This window comes from Myotis daubentonii, chromosome 2 (assembly GCF_963259705.1).
Source record: "Myotis daubentonii chromosome 2, mMyoDau2.1, whole genome shotgun sequence".
Classification (NCBI taxonomy): Eukaryota; Metazoa; Chordata; class Mammalia; order Chiroptera; family Vespertilionidae; genus Myotis; species Myotis daubentonii.
Genome location: NC_081841.1, coordinates 23138386 through 23165626, shown reverse-complemented (window position 1 = coordinate 23165626; position 27241 = coordinate 23138386). Strand labels below are relative to the sequence as shown.

The 27241-nt window shown below is 38.1% G+C and overlaps 1 protein-coding gene across 6 annotated transcripts in view; it reads right to left on the bottom strand.

The window, feature by feature from the left end:
* Window positions 1-8503: 8503 nt before the first annotated feature.
* Window positions 8504-27241, bottom strand: part of RIMKLB (ribosomal modification protein rimK like family member B) — a 37109-nt gene continuing 18371 nt past the window's right edge. The window contains exons 3-11 of one of the 6 annotated variants that reach the window (XR_009451150.1): window positions 23550-23780; window positions 21420-21506; window positions 19716-19919; window positions 16772-16917; window positions 12356-12570; window positions 10761-10888; window positions 10155-10232; window positions 9312-9471; window positions 8504-8681 (exon numbers count right to left, since the gene is read on the bottom strand). Coding sequence is in view for 2 of the 6 variants with exons in the window: in XM_059682149.1 (XP_059538132.1) it covers window positions 16454-16917; window positions 19716-19919; window positions 21420-21506; window positions 23550-23780 (986 nt within the window). In the remaining 4 variants the exon portion in view is untranslated. Of the gene's footprint in view, window positions 8682-8856; window positions 9033-9311; window positions 9472-10154; window positions 10233-10760; window positions 10889-12355; window positions 12571-14518; window positions 16918-19715; window positions 19920-21419; window positions 21507-23549; window positions 23781-27241 lie in introns of those variants that run through there. The other 5 variants (XR_009451148.1, XR_009451151.1, XR_009451149.1 and 2 more) reach the window with 5 other exon arrangements.

Sequence of the window (27241 nt, the reverse complement as noted above, 5' to 3'; positions counted from 1 at the left end):
GGAGAGGGGAGCTAAGGTTTCCTAGAATCTCAGCAATGTTGGACACATAGGAAGCATTCAGTACATTTTCTTTTCTTTTTTTTTTTTTTTTTAATTTCCAAAATATTTATTTAAATATCTGCAATAGGAAAATCCAATGTCTTTTAGTACTGTTTTCTTCAATCCCAACCAAAATACTAAATTGGAAAAAAATTGGGCATAAATTAAACAAATAATTTGTGTGACTTCCCATAGCTTTCACATGCCTTATCCTAAAACAATTCCTTTTTTAAAAGATAGTAATAAATACATTAAGATTATGCCATTTATTAAAAATATTTTTATTGATTTCAGAGAGGAAGGGAAAGGGAGAGATAGAAACATTGATGATGAGAATCATTGATCAGCTGCCTCCTGCACATCCCCTACTGGGGATCAAGCCCACAACCTGGGCATGCCCCTTGACTGGAATCCAACCCAGGACCCTTCAGGCCCCAGGCTGATGCTCTATTCACTGGGCAAAACCAGCTAGGGCAAGATGATGCCATTTTTACAAAAAAATAATCATATTGAATATTCCTTTATGCCCAACATAGCTGAGACTTCTAGCAGCCCTTCCATTCCACTCTTTAAGGCTTCTCATTCCATAGGCATCAATGTTTAGGTAGACACATAGCCACTCATCATAAAAGATGCATTTCTCAGGCTCCCTATCAGCACAGTGTGACCACATGACTAAGAATCAAACCTCTGAACAGAGAAGTAGAGTGTTTCAGAGCAGCTTCAGTGCACATTACTGAATGTCCGCCAGTGCATGCCCTTTGGACCCTTTATTGACTTAATTCCTTTCTCATCCTACTACTTAGAATAAGTCACCATTTTAAACTATGGGGATGAGGCCATTCTCTAGAGATGGCAAAGTGGCAATCTGGAAGGAATCGCATTCCTTGTACTACCTGCTCTAAACTTTTATAGGAGAGAAGTATCAAAATACTTAGAGTGACCACAAATCCTTTTTGGAACAGACAGAAGCATAAGTCAATAAATTAAAAATAAAAACAAAACTTTGGTATTCAAATGCTCATAAATCTGATAATTAAGCATAGCCCACATACCTCATAGATTATTTATTGTTTTTGAACTTTTTTTTTTTTAAATATATTTTATTGATTCTCCACAGAGAGGAAGGGAGAGAGATAGTTAGAAACATTGATGAGAGAGAAACATCAACCAGTTGCCTCCTGCACATCCCCCACCGGGGACGTGCCCGCAACCCAGGCACATGCCCTTGACCGGAATCGAACCCGGGACCTTTCAGTCTGTAGGCCGACGCTCTATCCACTGAGCCAAACCGGTTTCGGCTGTTTTTGAACTTTTATTGCTATTTAGTAAATGTCTGTTACTTGAAATTTGAGGATCTGTACACATAAATCCTAAAAGCCAAATGGGAAATGAGACATTTCCTTAATAGTTCTGAATTCACTTACATGGTACACTTTTAAACTAGTATTTTGGGAAGCATTCAGTACATTTTCACTGGCTGCTTAAAAAAACAAGTAGGTTAAATCTATAAATTCAACATAGGCCAAACTTTTCAGTATTAACTTAAAACATAGTTTTTGGTTTTTAGTTAAATGACTATAAAAATAGTAATCTTAAAAAATGAATATTATTACAAATAGCACTTTTTTTTTCCTGCAAAGAGTAAAGCAAAACAAAAATTTGTTCTTGTTGACTTAATATCCTAGCTAATAAAAGAGAAACATGGGCCGAAACCGGTTTGGCTCAGTGGATAGAGCGTCGGCCTGCGGACTGAAAGGTCCCAGGTTCGATTCCGGTCAAGGGCATGTACCTGGGTTGCAGGCACATCCCCAGTAGGAGATGTGCAGGAGGCAGCTGATCAATGTTTCTCTCTCCTCGATGTTTCTAGCTTTCTATCTATCTCTCTCCCTTCCTCTCTGTAAAAAAACAATAAAATATATCTTAAAAAAAAAAGATGGTAATTAGCGTATGACCGCTACCCTTCCCATTGGCTAATCAGGGCGATATGCAAATTAACTGCCAGCCAAGATGGCGGTCGGCAGCCAGGCAGCTTGAAACTAACATGAGGCTTGCTTGCTTCAGTGATGGAGGAAACCAACGTTCCCCACCTGCCTTGCTGGCCTCTGAGCTTGCAGTTTGAAACATTGTTACAAATATAGAAGCTAAACAAAACCCCAGAAACCTGCTTTCAGCCAGCCTGGATCTCAGAGCTGGAGTTATACATTGTTTCAATTATAGAACCCAAACAAACCAGATACCTGCTTTCAGCAGCAGAGGCCTCAGAGCTAGAGCCTCAGAGCTAAAGCTGGCCCAGAATAAAAAAAAAAAAGAAAAAAAGGAGCAGTTGGGAGCTTCAGCCCTCAGCCCCTCACCCAGACTGGCCAGGCACCCCAGTGGGGACCCCCACCCTGATCCAGGACACCCTTCAGGGCAAACCAGCCAGCCCCACCCATGCACCAGGTCTCTATCCTATATAGTAAAAGGGTAATATGCCTCCCAGCACCGGGATCAGTGGAGCCGCAAGGCCTCCCTGCACCGGGATCAGCGGAGCCAAGAGGCCTCCCGGCACCGGGACCAGCGTGACAGGGGGCAGTGCCCAAACCCCATGATCGCTCTGCGGCTCTGTGTGTGACAGGGGGCGGGGCCACAACCTCCCTATCCGCCCTGCTGTTCATGACAGGGGAAGGCGCCCCAACCTCCTGATCAGCCCTGCTCTGTGCCTGATATGGGAGAGCTCCCCAACCCCCTGATCGGCCCTGCTCTGTGTGTGACAGGGTAGAGCCATAACCTCCCCATCGGCCCTGCCCTGAGTGTGAGAGTGGCAGTGCCCCAACTCCCCTATCGGCCCTACTCTGTGAGTGACAGGGGGGAGCTCCGCAACCCCCTGATGGGCCCTGCTCTGTGCGTGACAGGGGGGAGCTCCCCAACCCCCTGATCGACCCTGCTCTGTGCGTGACAGGGTAAGGAGCCCCAACCCCCCCTGATGGGCCCTGCTCTGTGCGTGACGGGGCAGCGCCCCAACCCACGGATTGGCCCTGCTCTGTGCGTGACAGGGGGTGGCACCACAACCTCACCATTGACCCTGCCTTGAGTGTGACAGGGGCGGCGCCCCAACTCCCCAATCGGCCCTGCTCTGAGCCCAACCAGGGGCTGCACCTAGGGATTGGGCCTGCCCTCTGTCACCCAGGAACAGGCCTAAGCCAGCAGGTTATCTCCCGAGGGGTCCCAGACTGCGAGAGGGTACAGGCCGGGCTGAGGGACCCCCATTTCCCCCGAGTGCACAAATTTTTGTGCACCGGGCCTCTGGTTTTTCATAAAGAAATTTAAAATACATTTAATGAAATAGAGTTGCTTGGGGAATTGGTAGGTATAAAAGGAATGGTTTAACTTGAAATAAGTATTTCCAAGGAAGCAAAATACTTGCTTAGCTACATGAAAACAAAAAATCCTATATAATAAAAGCATAATATGCAAATTGACCAAACGGAGGGGGGTGGTGCTGGCAAGCAGGCGGTGCCAGGCCAGCCAAGGCATATGCCAGCAGACAGAGGGAGGGAACGGTGATGGGGGGATGGGGAGGGACACACAACCAGTGGCGGTGGAGGGGCGATGGGGGGAGGGGTGCTGGCACCATCCCGATCGCCCGTTCAGTAACTTCCTGCAGAGGGAGGCCGGGCAGCAGCAGCAGTGGGGTGATGGGGGCTGTGCTGTCCCCTGATGGCTTGTCCGGTTACCTCCTGCAGAGGGAAGCTGGGCGGCAATAGCAGGGTGATGGGGGTGGCACTGTCCACTGATCCCTGTCCTCGCCTCCCACAGAGGGAGGCCAGACTGCGGCTTAGGCCCGCTCCCCATGGGGAGCGGGCCTAAGCCATCAGTAGGACATCTCCTGAGGACTCCTGAACTGTGAGAGGGCGTAGGCTGGGCTAAGTGACCCTCCCCCCGGTGCACGAATTTTCATGCACCAGGCCTCTAGTTAATAATAAAACTCTTTTAAAAAGGGGAAGAACAAGTAGGCTACAAACTCTTCATAGCAGATATTAGTTAATATTACATTATACCACAAGCCACTATTTTATTACTGTGGTTATATAACATGTGAGCCCAGAGAACATGCTGTATCCTCTCAGCCCATTTAAAACAGTATCTGGCGGCCCTGACCGGTTTGGCTCAGTGGATAGAGCGTCGGCCTGTGGACTTAAGGGTCCCAGGTTTGATTCCGGTCAAGGGCATGTACCTTGGTTGCAGGCACATCCCCAGTAGGGGGTGTGCAGGAGGCAGCTGATCAATGTTTCTAGCTCTCTATCCCTCTCCCTTCCTCTCTATAAAAAATAAAATATATTTTTTTAAAAACAACAGTATCTGGCAATGGTAGGTATTTAATATAAATTAATGAAAAATGAAAGCAAAAGATCTCAGCAAAAAATCATACAGTAAAGACTTCCAAAAGTTTATCCCTACATAAAAGAAAAAAAGCCTGGCAAAAAATGGTCAGGTGCTGGCTTGTGCGACTGTTAGAGCATCAAAAGGTTTTGGGTACCATTCCCAGTCAGGGCACATACTTAGGTTGCGGGTTCAATCCTCAGATGAGGCATGTAAGGGAGGCAACTAATTGATGTATTCTCTTGATGTTTCTCTCTCTCCTTCTCCCTCTCGCCCTGCCAATGTGGCTCAGTAATCGAGCATCGACCTATGAATCAATAGATCATGGTTTGAGTCCTGGTCAGGGCACATGCCTGGGTTGCAGGCTCAATCCCCAAAGAGGGGACGGGGGTGGGGTGGGGGTGGGGGTGCAAGAGGCAGCTGATCAATCATTCTATCTCATCATTAATGTTTCTTTCTCCCTCTCCCTTCCTCCCTGAAATCAATAAAAAAAGTATATTAAAATAATTTAAAAAAATAACAGATCCTTGGGCGAGGATTAAAAAATAAAAAACAAATGGTCAGAATCAGCTTTAGAACTCAAAATTAACCATATGCTTGCAGCAACCAAAGGGACATTTAGTTAAGAAAAACAGCTGGATCTTGGTGAGAGCAGTGAGCTTTGTGGCATTTTAATTTACCTTAGTCTATCCCCCATTCCCCACTTCTACTGTAGCCTTGAGAAATAACAGCCTGCATTCCTAATCCTGGGGGGAGCAGAGAGGATCTTATTTCCTAAGAAATGTCATTATTTGAACTGTCTGCTAGGTTTAAACACCACAGCTGTCTGAGATGAGGACACAAACAGACTAACCAAAAAGCTTAAAATGAAAAGTTGCAGAATGAGATATCCATAGGGACTTTGAAAAACTCTGACATTAAAAATTCTATGGAATTAGTCCAAAAGTCACTGAACCCATAAGTTACTACAAGCAGCAAAATAGGCAGGAAAATCTGATTTCCAGAGATGTCACATTACTTGAGATATTTAGATTTCAACAAAAAAATTACAAGAAACAAGTATGACTTGTGCACATAAAGAGAAATCAAGAGAAGCAGTCCCTGAAGAAGCCCAGATGTTGTACTTACTAATACTTTAAATAAATTATTTTAAATATATTCAAAGAGCTAAAGGAAACCATGTCTACAGAATAAAAAGACAGCATGAGAACAATGTCTAACCAAATAAAGCATATCAATAAAAAGGTAGAAATTTTTTAAATATATTTTTTTATTGATTTCAGAAAGGGAGAGGGAGATAGAAACATCAATGATGAGAGGGAATCATTGATCAGCTGCTTCCTGCACACCCCACACTGAGGGACTGGCCGCAACCCAAGCGTATGCTCTGACCGGGAATTGAACAGTGACCTCCGAGTTCTTAGGTCAAAGCTCAACCACTGAGCCATGCCGGCTGAGCAAAAAAGGGCAGACATTTTTAAAAGGACTCAAATAGATTCTGGAGTTGAAAAGTAAAATAACTGAAATGGAAAGTTCACTGAGTTCCCTACTTTTTGTCCCATGATATACTTAGTGTTTCCACTCTGGCTGGTGGGAATACAAACTATTCCTGTCCTTTTGTGAGCTCCAGGGACTTCCCACTGATAATTTCAGGTGTTTTTGTTTTTTCTTCTTTTTCCTCTGCCCTTGGGCAGTTTCTTTATATCCAAGTGCTCAGTACTCACCCAAACACTCAGGGAGAACCTCTGCAGATCTCTGTATTCACTCCGTGTGCCTCTCCTTCCTCTCTGGCACTCTGCTCTGAGAGTTCTAGCTATGCTGGCCCTCTAATTCTCAACTCCATTTCTTCAACTCATTGAGACCACTACGTTCCTGTTAGATTGCCTTCTTCTGCACTGTGGCCTCAAAATTCCCCTGGTAGTAACCTGGGGCAATCACAGGGTTCACCCTAGTTGTTGTCCACCTCTAAGAAATACACCTTGTGCTAACTGATGTCCAATATTTGAAAACCATTGTTTCATAAATCATGTCCTACTTTTTCATTGTTTCAGATGCCAGGATAAATTCAGTCTCTTCAGTTATTTCATCTTGGCCAGTAGCAGAAGTCCTCTTGCGGGTATTACTACAGAAGTCTCCCTGTTTCTCTGACTGTTCAGAGCATGTTTTCAACAATATAGCTAAAATGATCCCTTTATTTTTTAAATATATTTTATTGATTTTTTTACAGAGAGGAAGGGAGAGGGATAGTTAGAGACATTGATGAGAGAGAAACATCGATCAGCTGCCTCCTGCACACTCCCTACTGGGTTATGTGCCCGCAAGCAAGGTACATGCCCTTGACCGAATCGAACCTGGGACCCTTGAGTCCGCAGGCCAACGCTCTATCCACTGAGCCAAACCGGTTAGGGCTAAAATGATCCCTTTAAAATGTTGTTAGATCATATTACTTTTCTGCTCAAAACTGTCCAATGCCTCTCAATTTTTTTCAAAATAGAACGTTTTTTTAAGGCAGTTATTTTAAGGCTCTGTTTGACCTGACCCTTCATTACCTCTCTGCTCTACTATTGCTCTCAATGTTCCACACATACTGGCCTCATTGCTGTTCCTCAAACATTCCAGGCACACTTCCAGCTTAGTAACATTTATAATTTGCTGTCTGTTTCCCCTAACTTACTGTAAAGTAAATGATGGCAAAGATTATGTTAATCGCTGATTTAACCCCAGCACCTAAAAGTGTGCATGGACATAGTAGACCCTTAAAATACCCTTAAGTGAAAGTCTGAGTTTAATCACAGAGCATTTAGGATATAGGGAAGGTTACAAAAACAGGCACTCAGCCATAGGAGACAAAACAGAAATCGAATTACCAAAAATGGAGTATAGTATCAGAATCTTGCCAGTAACAAAAGTCATTTGATGCCAAGTGTTATTGTTGGACAAGAGATATTTGATGTGTTTTACCAAAGACCAGAATTTAACTTAGAGGTTGGGCTGAAATGGGGATCAAGTGACTCAAACTGTGGGAAGCAGGACCTGATATTAAGCTCGGCCTGAAATGCCTCAAAAACATGATTTCAAAGGACAAAAATGTCTAATAACAGGACTCCAGGAGTTTGGATATGCACTCGGAAAATATTATTCGTGTTAGAATTCCTATGAGAATTGCGATAGAATACCATCATTCTTTTTTAAAATTAATTTGTCAAGATTTTTAATGCTGATGAAAGATGTGATGAAATTGGCACCTTATAAACTAAATGGTAGAACTGTGTTGCAAATGTTTAATTTTTTAAAAAACTGTAGTAAAACATACATAACAAAATTTCTCCTTTTAAGCATTTTCAAGTGTATAGTTCAGTGGCATTAAGGACATTCACACTGTTGTATAACCATTATCACTTTCCATCTCCAGAACTGTTTCAATACCATCATTCTTAATTAAAAGAAAATCAAGTAGCTATAATTTTTTCTAAAAGTACTTGTCTGCCTACCAATATAATTGAATTAAAAAAAATCTCTTTCCTTTGACATTCTAGAGATGAGTTATACAGTGTAAGTAAAAACAGGAGAGAACACAAATGAATCCCAAAGGTCCTTCTAATTCCTTGTGTGTGCCTTCCACCACGTTTTCTATCTTTGCAGTAGAAAAGGTTTAGAGCTTTCTTTGTGTAAGGAGAAAAATCTATGTTCTTGACTCAACCATCTTCCATAATGTCAGATCTCCTTTTTTTTTTCAAATATGCCTCTTACTAGGAAGACTACCTGGCAGTTCCTCCGTAGCTCCTGGCAGTTCTCTGTAATGGGCCATGGCATTTTGAACCCGGCAGCTGTTGTGGGCTGAGAGCAGCATGTAGTACCCACGGAAGCTCTAAAACATGTGATACATATCTGTGCGCCAAAAGGAGTGTTTTAGAATACATTGTAGAGAGATTAGTCTATCAAAAACCAAAGCAGTTTCATCTTTAAAAAGTGAAGAAAAGAATACTGAAAATGATATATGTGGAACTAGACTTCAAGTGTAGATATATGCACTGAAGTGAATGCATATGAGATGGAGTGGGTAGAAACAGCTGCCAAAAAAACAAATCGTACTCCATGCTACTTCATTTCCAGTTCCGGTGTTTTTATTTTTGAAAACACAATGAATCAACAGGTTAGAGCTATTGCTTCCTTGTACTGTATATTATCCTCCATTTGAAAAAAACACAGTTGAACGTATCTTCATCCATTCTGTGAATGAAGTAATAAGCAAAAAATACCACTGGTTACTTCAAAAGAACCTAGGGGGGAAAACACAGACAACCCACTTAACTTAGATTTAAACAGTCTTTGGATGAGAAAAAAAGTAAAGATAAAAAATTAACTAACATCACAATATTACAAATTGTTTAGATTACACACAAAAAAAAAATCACAACTTTTTTTTTTATTACCTCACTTTACCTTGGTGACCTCAGCTGGAAAAGATATACTCTGATTCTGAGATGGAAGATATTTAATGTTCTTATCATTAAAAACTAAAAGCGTGCACTGGCCAGTGTGGCTCAGTTTGTCGGAGTATTGTCCCATACACCAAAAGATGGCAGGTTTGATTCCCAATCAGAGCACATACCCAGGTTGTGGGTTTGATCCTGTAAGGACGAATGCAGGAGGCAACTGATGGATGCTTCTCTCTCTTCCCCCTCTTCTTTAAATATATTAAAAATTTATCCATCAATTTTACTTAAAGCTGAAAACAGGGTTTACATATATTAACTAGAGATAAGTCCCTAATTTTATATAAAGCTCAATTTTTTTCAAAGTAGAAGAAATTCATCCTAAGGCAAGGACCTATTGGCATTTATGATTACACATCACAGTGACTTATAACACCGGTACTGAAAATACATTCTTAATTGAAAATAACTTACCATTTAGAGCTGAATCTAGAAATCTTAATCCAGTTTCCATTTTTTTGCCAACTTTACTTCACTTGGTATAATATGCTCTATCTCTTTTATGCAGATTTTGTCAGTAGCCATCAATCTGAAGAATTCCTTCTTCTGCTGCCACCTAACAGTTATTTCTCTACTGCAGCAGAAGGGTATACAGAAAAAGTTCTTGCTTATTATTCAGATTAGACAGAAAAATTCCTTTATTAAACATTTCATAATTTCACATGTGCACAAACTTCCTCATTGTTTCCCCCAAGACCTCCCCGCCAAATTCCAAGACAACAAAAAATCCCAATCACTGAAAACCAAACAATGTATGATCAATGTTCATTCATGCTAAGCTGGGAAAATAAAAATAAAACAATTAAAAAGGTGCAAAGATTTAAACACAACAGTTGCCGTCTCAAGGAGCCCTTTCTTAAACAGGGACTATAAGAAAGGAGGGACTACTAAGGGACACAAGGAAACTTTTAGAGATAATGGATATGTTCATTATATTGATATGATAATGTTTTTATACGTATGTGTGCATGTGTGAAAATTTATCTAGTTATACGCCTTATATATGTACAATTTATTGTATGTCAATTATAACTCAATAAAGCTAGATATGTTTGTAAAAAAAAAAAAAAGGAGCCCTTTCTTTCCTCCTTCATCTATCCCTATAATTTTATGAATAAATGCATAACTTAACATTCTAACTAGTCTACAACTCCTGCAAATTTTCAGTTCAGAGGCTACCAAAAGAATTGTGGCAGATGCAACTATAAAGGATTTTTTAAAAGTAATTCTAGACACTAAGGGTGTTAGGTACTTTACCTGCTTGAGTTTTCAATGTTCTGGACTGCTTATTGCCCAATGGCTCTGAATACATTAAAACACGAACACATACGCCACCTACATTTAAAATAGGGTAGCATTTGTATGCCCATATAAGCATTGGGAATATTTTTTACAAAAGAGTAATAAATGCATTAAGTCCTTTTAAAAGAACTGACCACAAGTGCACATTTCCTCAAACTGTATACATACATAAAAGAATTAGGGCAAAAAAAAGCATGACAGAATAACAAATGTAATAGCAGTTGTAGAACTGGAAATTAACACCACATGAATGTTTTCTGTTTGTTAAAATCCTGAAATTCATTTCTATTCCCATTCTCTTTGTCACTGTGGGTCTAGTTTTCAAATTTACTTTGTATTAGCTACTAAAGAACAGTATTCAATAATGAACTAGTAATACTAGTAAAGGCTTGTTATTGTTCCAACCTCCCACTACCTTTACCCCAACATAAAAATATGTAGTTTTACTAACTTAAAAAAATAAAACACTGACATAAGCACCAAAGGCTAGCCAACAGTAGCACTACCGTGACAGTTTCTACTTTCTATTCCTTCCCCCATCTCAAACCCCACCCTTTTGACCTCTGTATATGGGATGAGCCTGAGCAGGAGAGTTGGTGATGTCAGGACTGCGCCGTTCCCACGGATGATCCTAGAGGCCTGCTGTGCTTCTGGGAACTGGGGCACAGGGATGTCTGTCTGACTGAAACCTAAAACAACAACAATTCACCCCACCCCTCATGTTCCCAAACCCCACAATAGCAGCCAGGCATATATGCTATAAAAGGCCCACCTAATAAGTGATTATGGTAAAACCTAAAAAGCGAGATCATTCTTATCAAGTCAGTGATCTTCATGGAGGCAGCAGAACGAAGGCTGCTAAATTCTACATGCCCCGTGCAATCATATTCCACACATTCTAAAGCTGGCCATTCTTATTAACAAGAGAACAAGTTTCTCCTATACAAGCCTTTTTTTAGCATACATCATAAATTTCTACAGGAGTGCAGCTGGGATTCTTTCATTAGTAAACTTCTGTTCACAGATTAAGTATTTTTGTCTTAAAATGCTTATGAAAGTTTCTGTTCTTATTTTATATGAGTGAAATACAGCACAACAGGTTAACGATTTATTTTATACCTTCAGCTGTAGAAACAGCATTATGAGCCATGATTTCCAACTCACTAACTAGTGATTTATTGGACAGTCTCTTTGAATAGGACATCTAAAGCCACAGGATAAAATTACGTAGAAGTATTGTCTTGAAAAGGTCCTGACTACTGTCACTAAAATTTCACCTATAAGAAAGAGGATTATCTCCCAAAATAACTCGTATGTTGGATTAGGGTACACAGAGAAGGGGATAGTATATTAAAAAATAGAAAGGACAAGTTGTATTCCCATTCCTGCGACTAACTTTATGGCCTTTATCTGTTTAACAACCTTGTGCTTCAGAAATGTCCTCCAATCTGTTCAAACCTGTAATTTTTAAATGTTTGAACCATCGTTTTATGATAATCTCAAGTTACATCTACATCTATTTTTGTTAGCACTGGTGTCTGAAATGATAACTAGTTCTGAAGTCATGCTGCTCTTACAATTCTTTCTGCCACCTTTGTCTCATCATTCCCTTTCATTTTTATGATGTCACAGAAAGAGAAGCACTAAAGTCAACTAAACGCTTTGGTGAATTTTTACCATATATATAATCTAGAACCTAAGTTTACCTTTTCAAAACTCTAGTTTTCCATACCTGTCAACTCCTAATTGATGTCTTTATACTGTGAGCTCACTGTGCACTCGGAACACCAACCCCTGAAAAAGCTTAAGCCAGAGTAGCACAACGGAAGAAACAAACAAACCCAGAACAAAAAACAAAGCCAAAAAGTCACACGCTGAAGTAATCATAGACATATATGCAAGGAATGGATTTATCTATACAATTTAAGCACATCCCCAATCAAAGTCCTGAGTTCATCCCAACCAATTCCAATTTTATTCCCAAATGTTCTTCTTTAATCAAATTATTTGCTAGATATAGTAACGCTTTTTTTTTTTTTTTTTTTTAATGAGAGCTATTACAAACCCATGGTTAGCTTGAAAGCACATAAAGAAATTTTTTAAAAGGAAAGTAGTTAGCCTCATGATGGAAAAGAAAGGATAAAGAGTCAAATTACCTGTAAGCAGGCTGGGGCTGTGCCTGAATCCAAACCGCTGCATTTAGCATTCATTATACAGCTGCATTATTGGGGGAAGGGGAGTTTAGAAGGGCACTGACCCCGAAAGTTCTCAATACTTCTCACTCATCATCAGGAAGGGGGAAGAAGGAAAGTTTTTTCTCTGGGTATATTTTTTGTTTGTTTGTTTTTGTTATTTTTGGCTCCTGAAAAGGCTGGCAAAGAACAGTAACAGTAAAAGCAGTTAGAATATTTCTTTAAAAACAATTTAAAAAATGCAAAACATTAAGGAATTTCAAACACCAAATTTTCGTTAATATAAAAAGAATTTTCACTAGAGTTAGGCAGCCACCCCAAAACATCATGGCTAAAGGGCATTGATATAAAGGAAATAAAATACCACACAAAAATTCAAAACAAAACTAAAAACTTCAAATTAAACCTGGAGGACTAGAAGATTCCAACACCAGATTTCTGTCCACTACTGAAACATTCCAAAATCCAAGCTTAAAAGGCGCCTAAATGTATCTTAAATGAAACTTTTTGTTTTTTTAATAAAAAGAAAGAAAGCAATAAACCTGGTTATAAATCCTGCGATATATTACATTTAAAAATATCCTAGTACAACAAAAACAAATTTTAAATGAAATTAAACAAACAAACAAACAAATAAAAAAACAGTAGCAGCAGAGGTTACCTGTCTGAGCACCTACATTTTCTTAGGAGGGGATCGTGTCTCACCAGCCATATAGCCCATTAACCTTCTCAAAAAGAGTGAGCCAGGAGAAAATAAGATTTGATTTCACAATGTCTCTAGGCTCCCAGACCCCAAACTGGGGACTCACTGAATGAAGAGAATTTGTTTTTCCATTTTCTTCTTGAGAAAAAGAAGAGATGATTTTGAAAGTCAATTACTTCTTTCAATGCCTCCAATCATTTCTCAAAAGTCTGATAAAGTGCTTGATGAAAGCAAGTCTCTTGATGGATTTTTATGATGTCCCAGGATATTTTCTTATTGATAGCACATACAGAAAAGTTTTAAAGTTCAGTGGAGTAAAAGCCAGCAGAAATGACCAATTAATTTTAGGCACAAAAAAAAACTATTAAAATTTTAAATGGAATAGTTCATGTTTATATATGTGTAAATATATATATATATGTATATATATATAGTCCAGTTTTCATCATGAGTAACATAAAAACAATATAAGAATTACTTTTAAAATACAATTCAGAATTACAATTTTAATAATATACAATAATTTTACAGTAATCCAAATTTTGGCATGATGATTATACATATTTAATAAATACATTTTTACCTCTCATAATAGCAATAAAGATTAATAAACAAAATTTATTAAACAATATGAAAATATATTTAACTTTCACTTAAATATTTGGGCTGTTTTCATTTGGGTTCTTCCAGAATAATTTGTTCATATCTTTTACCTTAATTTTTGAAGAAATTCAATAAAATATTCATGTTTTTAAAGTCTAAGATGATCATTTCTTCCCTTTTCATTCTAACATGAGAGTATGTGATCTAGAAATAGGTTGGTAAAGCTATGTTTTAATATAATGTGAATGCACAAAAGATGAATACTGAATAAAACCAAAGATGAAATAATCTGATTATTTCTTATTCTTGGTTAATTTGGTAAAATTTTTAAAAAAGATACCTACATTTTTCCTGGTGCCTTATCCCACCCAACATAAACCTTGAGTTCTTCATCAAATAGAGAGGGTATTTGTGTTTTAAAATTAATTAATCTATATACATGTGAATATATAACTACTTAAAATATGTGTAACCTAATTTAGGTGGCAACCAGATGGTCTCTACACAAACATATGAATGATGATTAAACAGTTCTTTCTCCCTCATTTATTTCTTTATCCCAAATATGATACATCCTCCAAAGTATGGTCATTCAGTGAAAGAAGTACCGAGTACTTCTTTCTGTTAATGAGTCAGGGGTACTTATATATGTAAGTCCCAAAATAACCCTGTGCAAGTCAAATTCTTCTAGATGAGATGAGAATATCCTAAAATAAATTAGAAACTCCTCTTATGTATATATTTTTCAGGTGAAATGAAACACTGCACAGAGTAGAAGTACTATTCTATTTGTCAACAATCAACCTTTCACTCAATTTCAATATTATTTAGTTCTATGGAAAAAAATTTTATTACATTCCTTTTTAAAATGGGGGAAAACTGTACAAGTAAGCATGATCAAACCTCTGTTAGATCATTAGAGCTGGTTAATACTGATCTTTATTATTGCCTCGAAGTCTTTCTAGTAGTGTCCAAGAAATTAAGTTTAAGGTCCATCTGAAGGAAAAAAGCACTGGAGAGGCAAGAAAGGACTTGGGTGAAAGCTTCAGAGGATTGTAGGGAGATGGAACTTGCCGTTTAAAAAAAAATTACGTTGAGCTCTGGAGCACCTCCATTTCTTAACACTCCTTCAAAACCATCACTGGCATAGTTTTACCCAGGTTGTAAAGGCTCATATTATATGCAGTTTTGGGGCTTTTATAAATCCAGAAAGTAAAGGAATATAAACGGTGGAGAGTACTGAAGGTTTCAGAGTAGGGCTACAAGAGACTCAATACTGCTAAGTCCCCAAACAAAAACGCCCAGTCTACCCCACCCCAAAACCTATGTGTAAACAGGAGGAAACAGAGTCAGAAGCACTGAAGAAAAAAGCATGTAGCCTTGAATAAATCATACACTGAACAGTCCAGAAACAAAGAAAAACAAACAAACAAACAACATATACACAAAAAACCTAAGAAGCATCTATTTTCCTTATGTTTTTAGGTGAGTACCTCTACCCCAGTGGAGTACAGTTATGAAAACAGCTAATCTGCTTTTAAAGTTTTTTTAAAAAGTGTTTCCCATCATGCTCCATTTTCTAGAATCTATCCTTTTTGACTGGTTGGTGTAAACAAAAAGCAAAACACATACACATGCATGCGTGCACACACACACATATATACTCCCTCTTAAAATGTGAAAAATGCAATATAATGCTGAAAAATTAGAAATCACTTCAGCTTATGCTTAAGAACTAATAGGCCTTTGATTTGCCACCCAAAATATTTTTCCTTGTCCTAATTCTTTAAATGCCCAACCACTAAAAGAAAAAAGGGGAACAAAAATAAAAGGCTTTCAATGTGCATGTCTGAAGTCAGTGTCTTATTAACAAAAAAGGTAGCATTTTCTTCACTTTGGCCATTGTTAAAGATGCAGGTATAGATTAGGGAATGTTAGATTAGGGTGTTTTAAAAAATGCAACATTAACAGAGTATATATCTTTCAAAAAAGACTAAAACACTAACAAATACAAGTCAATGCACATATTTTAAACTAGTGTAATTTTATCTACATTGGAGTAAATGATATTTTGTGTACCAGACATTGCAATACTGTTCATTTCCCCTTATCATGCAAACATGCCAATTTTGTCATTTAAAAAACCTTTATTGGGTCATATTCACATTGCCCTCCCACTCAAATTAAGGGAAAAACTAAAAACAGAAATAATAAATCCCAATAAGAGCCCCCTCAAGACATCATAAACTATGAATATAAAGCTGCTAGTTAATATGGTAAAGGCAGAATTTTCAGATTTGTATAAAAAAATTCCTATAATTTAGATAGATGTTTTCCTAAACCCATTATAAATCTTTGCCACACAATGTAAAGTTATGCTACTCTGAAATTTATACCAACTGTACAAAAACAAAAGCAAGGAATCATGAAAAAATTTTGTATGTTCTTTATGGCCTGAGAACACGCACATTTTTGAGTAATTAAAAGGGTAACTATGAGAACCTGACATTTTTCTGTATCTCACCTCTTCTGCCTAGCCTATCTGTATCATCGGTAAATGCAAGACAGTAACATCTTACTAGCAGAGGTCTTGTCTATCTCCCTCTTTCTTCTCTTCTAACTAATCCTACTCAATTTTCTCTCATCTTCCTGAGCATATTCCATGAACAGCATTGCAAGTTGGTTAAAAAAATAAGAAGAAAAAAAGAAAAAGCAAGTTTTACAGGGTTTTGTTGGTTAATTATTTACCAGTGGAGTCACTCCACCAGGAGTTCAATTTCATTGGCTAGCAGCTGGTTCATGTTGAATAGGCCCCCTGGGAGCTTGGTGAGCAGTTCTCGCTCGGTGCTTTCAGGGTCGCTGTCAACAGAGCTGGAACTTGCGCTCATGTTGTCGACAGCAGTGCTGGCTGGGGGACCCAGCTCCGGCTCACTAGTCTCACTGGCCGTGGACACCACGGAGAGCAGGGACATACGCCGGGTGAGCCGGCCAGAGGGCAGAAGGGAGGCGGCATAGTCCGCTATGATACCAGCTACATCTAGATTACAAGCCTTATCAAAGGCGATGAAACCTACATTTGCATTGGCCTCGCAGACACAGAAGGAGCCGTCGTCTTTCATCAACAGGTCAATGCCACACACATCCATCCCCAGGATATTAGACACCTGGACAGCTAGCTGCTTCCCCTGCTCACTCAAAGAGCACATCATCCCCACACCACCTGGCAAAAGAGAAAAAAAATAAGAAGTTACCAAAATGATAAATTTCTGGAGTAAAATAAAGCTGGCCTCTAAGGCTAGCCCTTTCTTATAAATGAGTAGTGAAAACAAAGGTGCTATTCTCATGTAAAATTGGAACTTATGAAATCTAAGTTTCCTTCATTAGGGAATCCCTTTCCAACCCAGTCTCTCAGAGAATTCCTAATTTCATACTTTTTCAATATGCTATTTATTCTGAAGAAGACATTCAACTTTCACGGAAGCCTACCTTACTAGCAATAATATAGACCAAGTAGAACTCTTGCATAACTACAATTACGACAAAAATAACAGGGATGCATAATATGGATGGAGGATAGGATAAAATCTTATAACAAAAGGAACCTAAACATGGCACTTTTCTTCTATAGTACTCATTCCTCAGCCAAAAGGATTCGGGGCATAAGGGAGCTGACTGAATATAGGTGAAGTCTTAAAGTTTGCTGGTATCTGAGAGAAAGGAATTAGAATTAGACTCTCTCACTTGGAGACTAGCTTCAGGAAGCTCTGACATAAGGACTAGACAGCAAAGAATTTTGAGGAGAGCTTGGCTCAAATATCTCTGTGTATCCACAAGAGGAAAACTGACATCAGCAGTACATGAATATGCCTAATGTCTTTGATCCCAAAGAGGTCAAAAAGCAACTGTATAGGTGAGCTGAGACCTTCCTATCACTGAAGCTGAAAGAGTAGGGAGGGGAGTCCAGGAAACAGAAAGGCTTCTTTAAAGTACCTCAGTAGGAGCCTGGCACATTAGCCCATGAATTAAATGACTGCTTCTCCAAACAACCAAAGCAGAGCCATGATGAGACAACAACCAAAAAAATTAACAAGCTATTACCCTGGCCAGTGTGGCTCGGTTGGTTGAGCAATGCCCCATGCATGGGAGAGGTCCCAGGTTCAATCCTTGGTTGGGGTGTGTGTAGGAGGCAACCAATCGATTTGTCTCTCTCACATCCATGTTTCTCTCTCTGTCCCTTCCCCTCTCTCTAAAAATCAATGGAGAAATATCCTTGGGTGAGGATTAACAATAAATAAATAAATCCTGAAAAAATCTGAGCTAAAAAGAAAAGACAAGACTTAGAAAGAATAAATGATTTACCAAAAAAATAAAAGACAATTTGGCCATTCAACTGTAACAATGTAACCTATAAAGCAGTAGAATTGAAAATTGACTCTTGTAACCTAAGAATCCAATCTCAAACAATAAAAAAAGAAAAACATAAGAGGGGATATACCTATCACTCACACCCCCTACCAGGGAAAATAATCAAGAAACAATACTAACATAAGAAAATGACTAAGAAGAGAGACCTCAAGATATGGGAAGTTAAAGCTGGGGAGTACACAGTGGTGAGTAATGATTCTTGCAATATAGGTACAACCAACTCTAAATGGTTTGTTTTTTTAAAAAGACTACCTAGGAATAGAGCATGTAAATACTATATAAGGATTTTGAAACAAGAGAAATTCTAATATAGACTATGACTAAAACTATTAAATGTTTCAGCAAAATACTGGAACACAAAGCCCGTGAAAGCAGGGATTTTTATCTGTTTTTTCATTGCTATATACAAAATGCTGCTACAACAGTTCATACTGAATATGAGAGAATATTCATCATAAAAAAGGCCTCTCTGGGGATAAAATAATAAGGGCACTCAATTCTGAAGAACAAGATAGAAGGGCTCTTGCTCTATCAGATACCTAGGCATAATGCCAAAGGAATTAAGATTGATATTCATTCACACAGGAAAAGAACAGCATCTGAAAAGAGGGTCCTTAAACAAACCAATACATATATGGAAATTTAATACATAAAATAGATGGCATTACAAATCAGTAATAAACAGACTATTTAATAAAGAGTTCTGGGACAACCAATTATTCATTCGGAAAACAGAAAAAGGGAGAAGAGAGCGAACAAGGTGACTCTAAAGATATTGGTATAAACTGCAAAGGTGGAATTGCCATTAAGTGATAACTGGATATGGAACACAAGTAAGAGGGGGACTTAGATCAGTTGTGGACATGTTAAAAATAAATGTCTATAATCTCTCTCTCCCAATTTTTTTGGAGGCAACCAAAATTTTTGGTGGCCTTGTTTCAACAAGGCTTAAAAATAAATAAAATAAAATAAATATCCATTAGACATCTACACGGAGATACTGAGTAAGCAGTTATTTATATGTGCCTGGAGTTCAAGGAGAAAGCCTAAAATAGAGATATAAACTTGAGAATATTAACATATAGATAGTATCTAAAGCCAGGAGTGAGATAAAATTACCAAGAAAGTGAAATAAACAGAGAAAAAACCCAGACTAAGTTCTGTGGCATTTCAACAGTAAGAGATCTCAGAAAATACACATTTAGATAAATCAAAATCAGCAATCTTATTTGGAACAATGGAGTTAGGACACATCTATCTTAAATGAATTCCAGTTATAAACAAAGTAAGTATATCAACAAAGAGGGTATCTTTAAATCTAATCACACATTTCATACATGTATGCATTGAGTTACAAATTGAGCCTGAGTGAAAATAAATTCATGATTCAGAGAAATCCAATTTCATTACTGAAAAAAAAGAACAACCTCAAAAGTATATGTAGTATAGTCATAGTCTATTAATCATATTTAGATGTTAAAGATAATGTGTTTTTCAACTTATTAAGTAAAAATCTGTAGTTATGTACAAATACTCATTGGACATGCTGAAATATTACTTTATATACTAGAAGGACACCGTCATCATTTTTACCTAGTGAGCAGTTGCTTTGCATCCTCCCATCTGTTGAACAGCGTAACATGGTGCCAACCACACGGCCTCCCACAACAATGACACGTACATCCCGTCCATGAGACTCTTTAACATACTTCTGGAACAGGTATGGAGCTTCATGGCGAATAAGATGGCTTAGATCAGCCAAATGGTGCTTATCTCGAGCCAAGAAAACAGCTTTGCCTGTGATTGAAAAAGAATAAAAAATATGTGTAAGTCGTCAATCTGTGGGTAGGTTGATATCCACTGCCTCCATCTTCTTGTGTCCCAGTCTGTTCTTTTAGATCCAATTACTTTTTAACCAAAGTAATAGAGTTACAATTAGTAAGACAATGCAATAATTGTACATAAAAAAGTTAATAATCACCGTCCATGAGTCTCTCAATCTCCATCCAAACTCTTACAGTAATCTAGAATTTATTTCAGTATATATTGTGAGGTAGAGATATAAAATTTGTGTTCCTCCAGATTAGCCAATACTGCCACTCACTTATTAGCAAAACATTTCCCTCTAAGTTAAAACATGTCATTAATTTGTACAATATATTAATATACTTCATTTGTATACAGGTGTGTGCAAAAGTAGGCTAATTGTTGTTCGTATGGAAAAAGATATGCAGGTTATGATTATTACAATATCTTTATTAACTGTGTTTCATGAACTCAAACCTACTTTGCTCACTTTGTATATTAAAACAGCAGTATGTCACAACATACTTAACTCTGGTTTCTAAATTCTCTAGTCCATTCCATTGATTTGCAAATTTTTGAAAACATAGGGGTAGGGGAGGCCAGAGGATTGTCAAGGGAGGTAAAAAAAAAAAAAAAAAAAAAAAAAAAAAAAAAAAAAGGAGACATATGTAATATTCTTTGTAATACTTTAAGCAATAAAACAATTAAAAAAAAAAAAAAAGAAGAAGAGGGGGAATCTATGTCCCATCCCTCTGAATCTAGGAGGGCTTGTGATTGCTTCAACCAACAGAATACAGCAGAAGCAATTCTATCTGACTTTTGAGGCCGGGTCATAAAAGCTCATGCCACTTCTTTGGGGCATCCACTGTAAGAGCCACAGATTTCCTGGCTGCCACACTGAGTATTGCAGTCAAGAGTCCCAGCTGACCTCTATCCAGCTATCCCTGTCAAGGCACTCACCCTTGTGAAGTACTTGGATTTTATGAATCATTTTATGCCTTAAGAAATCTTTTCTTAACCTAAAGCCATTAAGATGTTTGTATGCACTGTCTTCTAAAGCTGTATATTTTTGCCTTATACATTTAAGTCTTCAAACTACATAAATTGGGAAGGAGAATGATTGGAGTCGGTGAAAGTCCCTGAACTCTTGAATAAGTCAAAGGTATGAACTTGGGACTCAATCTAATTAAGTATGTGTCTTAAATCCTCTAGGATAATCAGTAAATGAATAGAAATAGCTTCAAGCCAAGCTGAACAACTCACAGTAGCCCTCTATAAGTTTGAGGTACCATGCACCTAATAATTTCCCTCTAATTTTTCTTCAGAAGCCCTGCTTCAAAAGCTACTACCTAGTCAATAACCATGAACAAAGACAAAGAAAATGATTGCTTAGATATAATTAAGAAAAAAATCTATTCTGTATAATCAATCACCCTTATTATCAAAAGTAAATGTCAAAATTATGTTACCATAGCAACAACTCATACACACCTCTATGACCTCGTGTATTCTTCACTACCATTGGGAACTCCAGTACTTCTGCTTCATCAATCATCTTAGAAAAATTTTCATGACCACCTGATTTGAGCACAAAAAATTTTAAAAACAACATCAATAGAGGTAGAGTGTGACAAATTTTATCTATATTAATGTCAACACACGGAAGGTAGAAGTTAAGAACCTCATGACTAAATTTTATTTTTCTTGGAGAAAGTAATAAAAGTTGAAAATACAGTTAAATATCTGTTTAAAACAACCACACGTTTTAAAATGGGTAAGAGCTATCTTAAACTATAAATATTCTAATATCCAACCTAAAGAAATTAAGTATACTTTAGTTAAAACAATGTTTCCTAATTCTATACCATTTTTCACATTTTTTTAAATTATATTTTATTGATTTTTCACAGAGAGGAAGGGACAGGGATACAGTTAGAAACATCAATGAGAGAGAAATATCAATCAGCTGCCTCCTGCACACCCCCTCCTGGGGATGTGACTGCAACCAAGGTACATGCCCTTAACCAGAATCAAACCTGGGACCCTTCAGTCCACAGGCTGATGCTCTATCCACTGAGCCACGCCGGTTAGGGCTTTTCATATCTGTATCCCTTATTTTTCCACCATACAAATAACTGAAACCTCAAGACCTACTTTAGTATATGCAGTTCCCTGTTTGGATTAAGAAACAGAAAAATGAGTTAGTTGAGAAGACTTATCCAAGGTTGAAGATGGTGTATGCATATGTACACACACTTTCTGTCTCAAACACACAAATTAATTTTTCTTACCTCTTATTAATTAATCAGAGTTCTTTCTACACTACTCAGTACCAATGTGCTAAGTCGTGCTTCTTACTGTTCATATTGCCAAGGAACAAATGATATAGCAGCAAAATTAAAGCACAAAAAATGGGTTGAAGTTGTAAAAAAATAACATGATGATATAGAAAAACTAAAACAGGAAAAAGTTTATTAACTGCAATATCATAAATTAGCAGCTTAGAGAAAGATGATCCATGCCCAAATATGAAGCCTTCAACATCAGAGCATCGGTAATATTTCAGTTGGTTAACCCTTTCCTTCTTTCCACTCTCTTAAAATCAGAATTATAGAGCCATGATATAAACATCAGGAAGACAGAATTCTCAAACTATTCATTTTGACTCTTCTCGTGCAACTGCTAAAAACAGCAACTGTATCACATATCATATAGACTTGAAGAGTTTCCTTCTTTAAAATATTAAAAATAAGAAGAGGAAAGGGCTTTCTTTTTAAAGCCTCATTAACTCTCCTGCCATTCTACTGGACATTTATTTGGAGAAATAATCTTAATGAAAAACTATACTGATTTACCCTTTCCAAACTAGAAGAACAGGAAAGAAAGAAAATATATTAACAATATTGTTTATAGCAGTGCTTATTCACAGTGCAGTCTAGTAACCTGTGCCCAACTTCTGACTTCTTTGCTATTGATAGGTGACCAGATAAATACAAAAAGAGTAAGCACTAGAAGCTTTTATAGAAATCTGGCATTGCTGTGAGATTTTTATTGTACTTTGTAAGGGTATTGATACACAGCAAACTGGTCTTTAAAAGAACAAAAAAGATCCTTTACCACGGATAGTTTTAGAAGCACTAGTTTAAAGCATACCTGGTGTAGTGTCATTTTCTTAAGAAAAAAGAAAATATTTATGAAGAATTACCATGAAAATGGTAATTAAGATAAACAGAAATTAAACAGAGATGTCATCAAAGTCTATTACCTTTTACCACAAAGGCTGGCAAACTAGAGCCTATGGGACAGATATGACCCACTGCCTTTTTTTATAATCAAGTCTTATTAGAACACAGCTACGCTTGTTTGTTTAGGCATTTCCTATAGCAACTTTCACACTCATACAGCATTACTGAGGGTCACATATTGACTATCTGGCCCTTTCCAAGCAAAGTTTTCTGAATTTGTTCTACCCACATCATGAAACTAACTTATAAAAACTTCTATAAGTTCTCTCATGTTTACATATTTCCTTATATCACATAACCCTGTTAGTTTAATATGGCTTTCAAAACTATCAGTTCTCTAAAACTTAAGGCTATAAATTCTTATTAGTGAACTCACCATAAGAGAAAGTATCGGGCAGAGGAACACCATGGCCGGCCAACTCTTGAAAGGTCCAGAACTTATTAACACAGTTCAGGATGGCCTGAGGTCGGTTCATCAACCGGCATCCCATCTTCTCTAAATGGCGTAAAACAGTGATGTCACTATCACTTTGCACCCAAGGGGTTGGTACTCTCACTACCACCACCTGGGGATAGGCAGTAATTAGCTCTCCATTGATCCGCAAACCTGAAATATACAGGAACAGATCAAAACCGTGAAAATGAAATATACAATAAAATACAGGAACAGCTCGAGTCACAAAACTAAATGTACTATGTTGTTAATATATCATTGGGACAAAGAGACATCCCACCTTCAATTCTATTTCTTTCTAAGAAAAAGAAAATTTAATGAGAAAAACTTCACTGGTTAAATAAATAATTGCAGGATTCAATACAAAGAAATATGCCCAAGCCAGGACTGAAGGGTCACAAGTTCGATTCCAGTCAAAGGCACGTACCTCAGTTGCTGGCTCAATTCCCAGCCCTGGTTGGTGTGTGTGTGTGAGGCAACCAATCGATGTGTCTCTTACACTGATATCTCTCTCTCTGTCTCTCCTGCTCCCTTTCACTCTCTAAAAATCAATGGAAAAATATCCTTGGATGAGGATTAACAAACAAACAAACAAACAAACAAACAAATAAATAAATAAATAAACAAACAAACAAACAAATACAACATAGCCATTAAAAACAATGTTATAATCATGTTCAAAAATAGAAAATTTCCAGATGCTGAACTTTTTTTTAAAAAAGCAAATCTGAGAATAAGTTTTATCTGTGTTTGCATATGCATAGGAAATGTATGAAAGGATAAATGATATAAATGGCTATCTCTGCCTGTGAGTGGATGGCAAGGCAGGAAGAGGAAGGTGGAATAGGGAACTTGAACATTTTGCTCCACGTAATTCTCTGTATAGTATTCTTTATGTTCTTTTTAAAGTGATGACATATCTATATATATAAAAGTCTAAGTGTCTGTCTGACCAGTAGCTATGACACGCACTGACCACCTGGGGGCAGACGCTCAATGCAGGAGCTGCCATGACACGCACTGGCCGTTTAAAAATAAACGGCGCCGACAAACCAACACTCGGCTTCCCCCAAGTGGGACACAGGCCCCACCACCACCCCGGAGTAACAGCCCACCAAATCGCAGCCAACGCTGCCAAGGCCCCATGGTGCAAAACTCGGCCCAGAGCTCAGCCCAGCCTGAAACAATCACTGTGGGCGCCGGGTAATGACGTCACATAGCAACGCCTGGCTTCCTCTCCCTAGCGACTAGCCTCCTTGGAGTTTCTTCAGCCCAGGAACCCGACTTGCATTATAGCTAGGTGCAAACATTTCACAGTTTAACCAAATGTTTGTGAAGTGTTTTCCGCGCCTAATCTCATTGGATCCTCACAGAAGTCCTGGAGTAGGTAGGTAGGAGACTCGGTAGAATCCTATTTTCTTTTCATTAGCAAGACGTGAAAAGCAATATTAAAATATTTCTTCTAATTAATTTCCTTTTAATGTGCACGAATCCATGCACTGGAACACTAGTGCTTTTATATTGAGAAAAAAAATTTTAAAGAGAAGAATCTTGAATTTTATCCAATACCATATAATAAAACAAATGAGGTCCCAAGTAATAAAACAAAATATTTAAGTTTCTCCTTAAAACCTATTTTTATTTTTAAAAAAAGCAAAACAAAAACAGCCCGGTCTATATGCTCAGTGGTTGAGCATCAACCTATGAACCAAGAGGTCACTGGTTCAATTCCTGGTCAGGGCACATATCCAGGTTGTGGGCTCAATCCCCAGTAGGGGGCATGCAGGAGGCAGCCGATTGATGTTTCTATCTCTCTATCCTTTCCTCTCTCTCTAATAATCAATAAAAACAAAATACTAATAATATAATAACATTTAAAAAAACAGGGAGGGGCGGTCACTGAGGGGGAAAGGGGGACATGTAATACTTTCAACAATAAAGATAAATTTTAAAAAGAAAAACCAGTACATATACTTATTTATAACGTTCAAATACAAAAATAGTATATAAAATATTCATTTCCCATCCAACATTATAGGTACTTAGTGGTAACAGTATGTATTTTATTTTCCTGACTGTTAATCTTAACACAGACTAATATATACAAAATTTTTAGAAAAATGAAGTGTTTTGTATTACTTTGTGTCACTTTCTCTCATTACTTAAAACTATACACATCTCTCTATATCAGTGCATATATAGTTTTATCTGCTTCTTTTTTTAAGGGGACTGAATGGAATTATATTTTATAAATATGCCAGATGACCCATCCCTTACTTATGGACACTCATTCATTCAATTAATACTAAGCAATGACCACGTGTCAAATGCTTGTCTATAAGTTGGTAATAGATTGGTAAATAAGGCAACAAGGTACTATCCTGTGGAGGAGAGACTGTTCCATAAACAAAATACTAACAAATCGAATACAATTCATCAAAAAGAAAATACATCACAACCAAGGGGAAGGGGGTCATTCCAGGGGTACGAGGATAGTTCAGTCAATGTAATATACCACATTACCAAAAGGAAGGATAAAAGTCATATGATCTTATCAACGATACAGAAAAAGCATTTGATAAGATACAAAAATCAATATACAAAAATCCAGTCTTCCTGTACACTAACAACAAAAATTTAGAAAAAGAAATGAAGAAAAAAAAAATAATTAAAAATATAAAATACCTGGGAATAAAATTATCAAAGGATATGAAAGACCTATAGACTAAAAACTACAAAGTATTACTAAAAGAGACTGAAAAAGAGAACCAAGGTGGTGGCACAGGTAAGCACTGGCTGCCTCCCACAACCACATCAAAATTACAACTAAAATACAGAACCACCATCATCAGAACCACCCGAAATCTGGCTGAATGGAAGTCCTACAACAATTAACAGTAAAGAAGAAAGCGTATTGAGACAGGTAGGAGGGGCAGAGGCGTGCCAAACAGGCTGGTCCAATACCCACATTTCTTTAATCAGGAGGGATATGTCCAAGGCCTCCCATGAGAAGCAGGGGGTCCTATCCCTACACCAGACCCCCCCCAGACCAGAGTTCCAGACGGGGAAGAGAAGTCCCCATAACTTCTAGCTATAAAAACCAGTAGGGACTGTGGCTGAGTGAGACTGCTGGAGCCCCAGGTGTTCCTCTTAAAAGGCCCACGGACGAAACTTACACAGTGTCCATTCCTTTACAGTCCAGTGCCAGGCAGTGGCTTTGGGGGAATCCAGGGACATACAGGGAAGAACTGGACTGTCTGGCATTGGGGCAGGAACTCGGGGGCAGCTTTCTCCCAGACAAGGATACTCACAGGAGTTATCATTCTTGTGCTGGACCTCTCCCATCGCAGAGCTGACTGGCAGGCACATCTGAGTTTCCATCAGTGTGCCCCACACTGTTCACTCTGCCCTGGTGATTCCCTGAGAACTCACCCCATCCAATTTGCAGCCCCACCAAAGCTGTTTGCAGCTGCTTTTCTTTATGAGTGGCCTGTCCTGGCTCAGGCTTCAAACTTTGCTAAAAAATCTCTTGAACAAGCAGCAGCTGGAGCCAGCATGACCCAAACCGATCAATAAAAGGCCCAAGACCCTGCACTAGCACCAGCCTGCCTTGC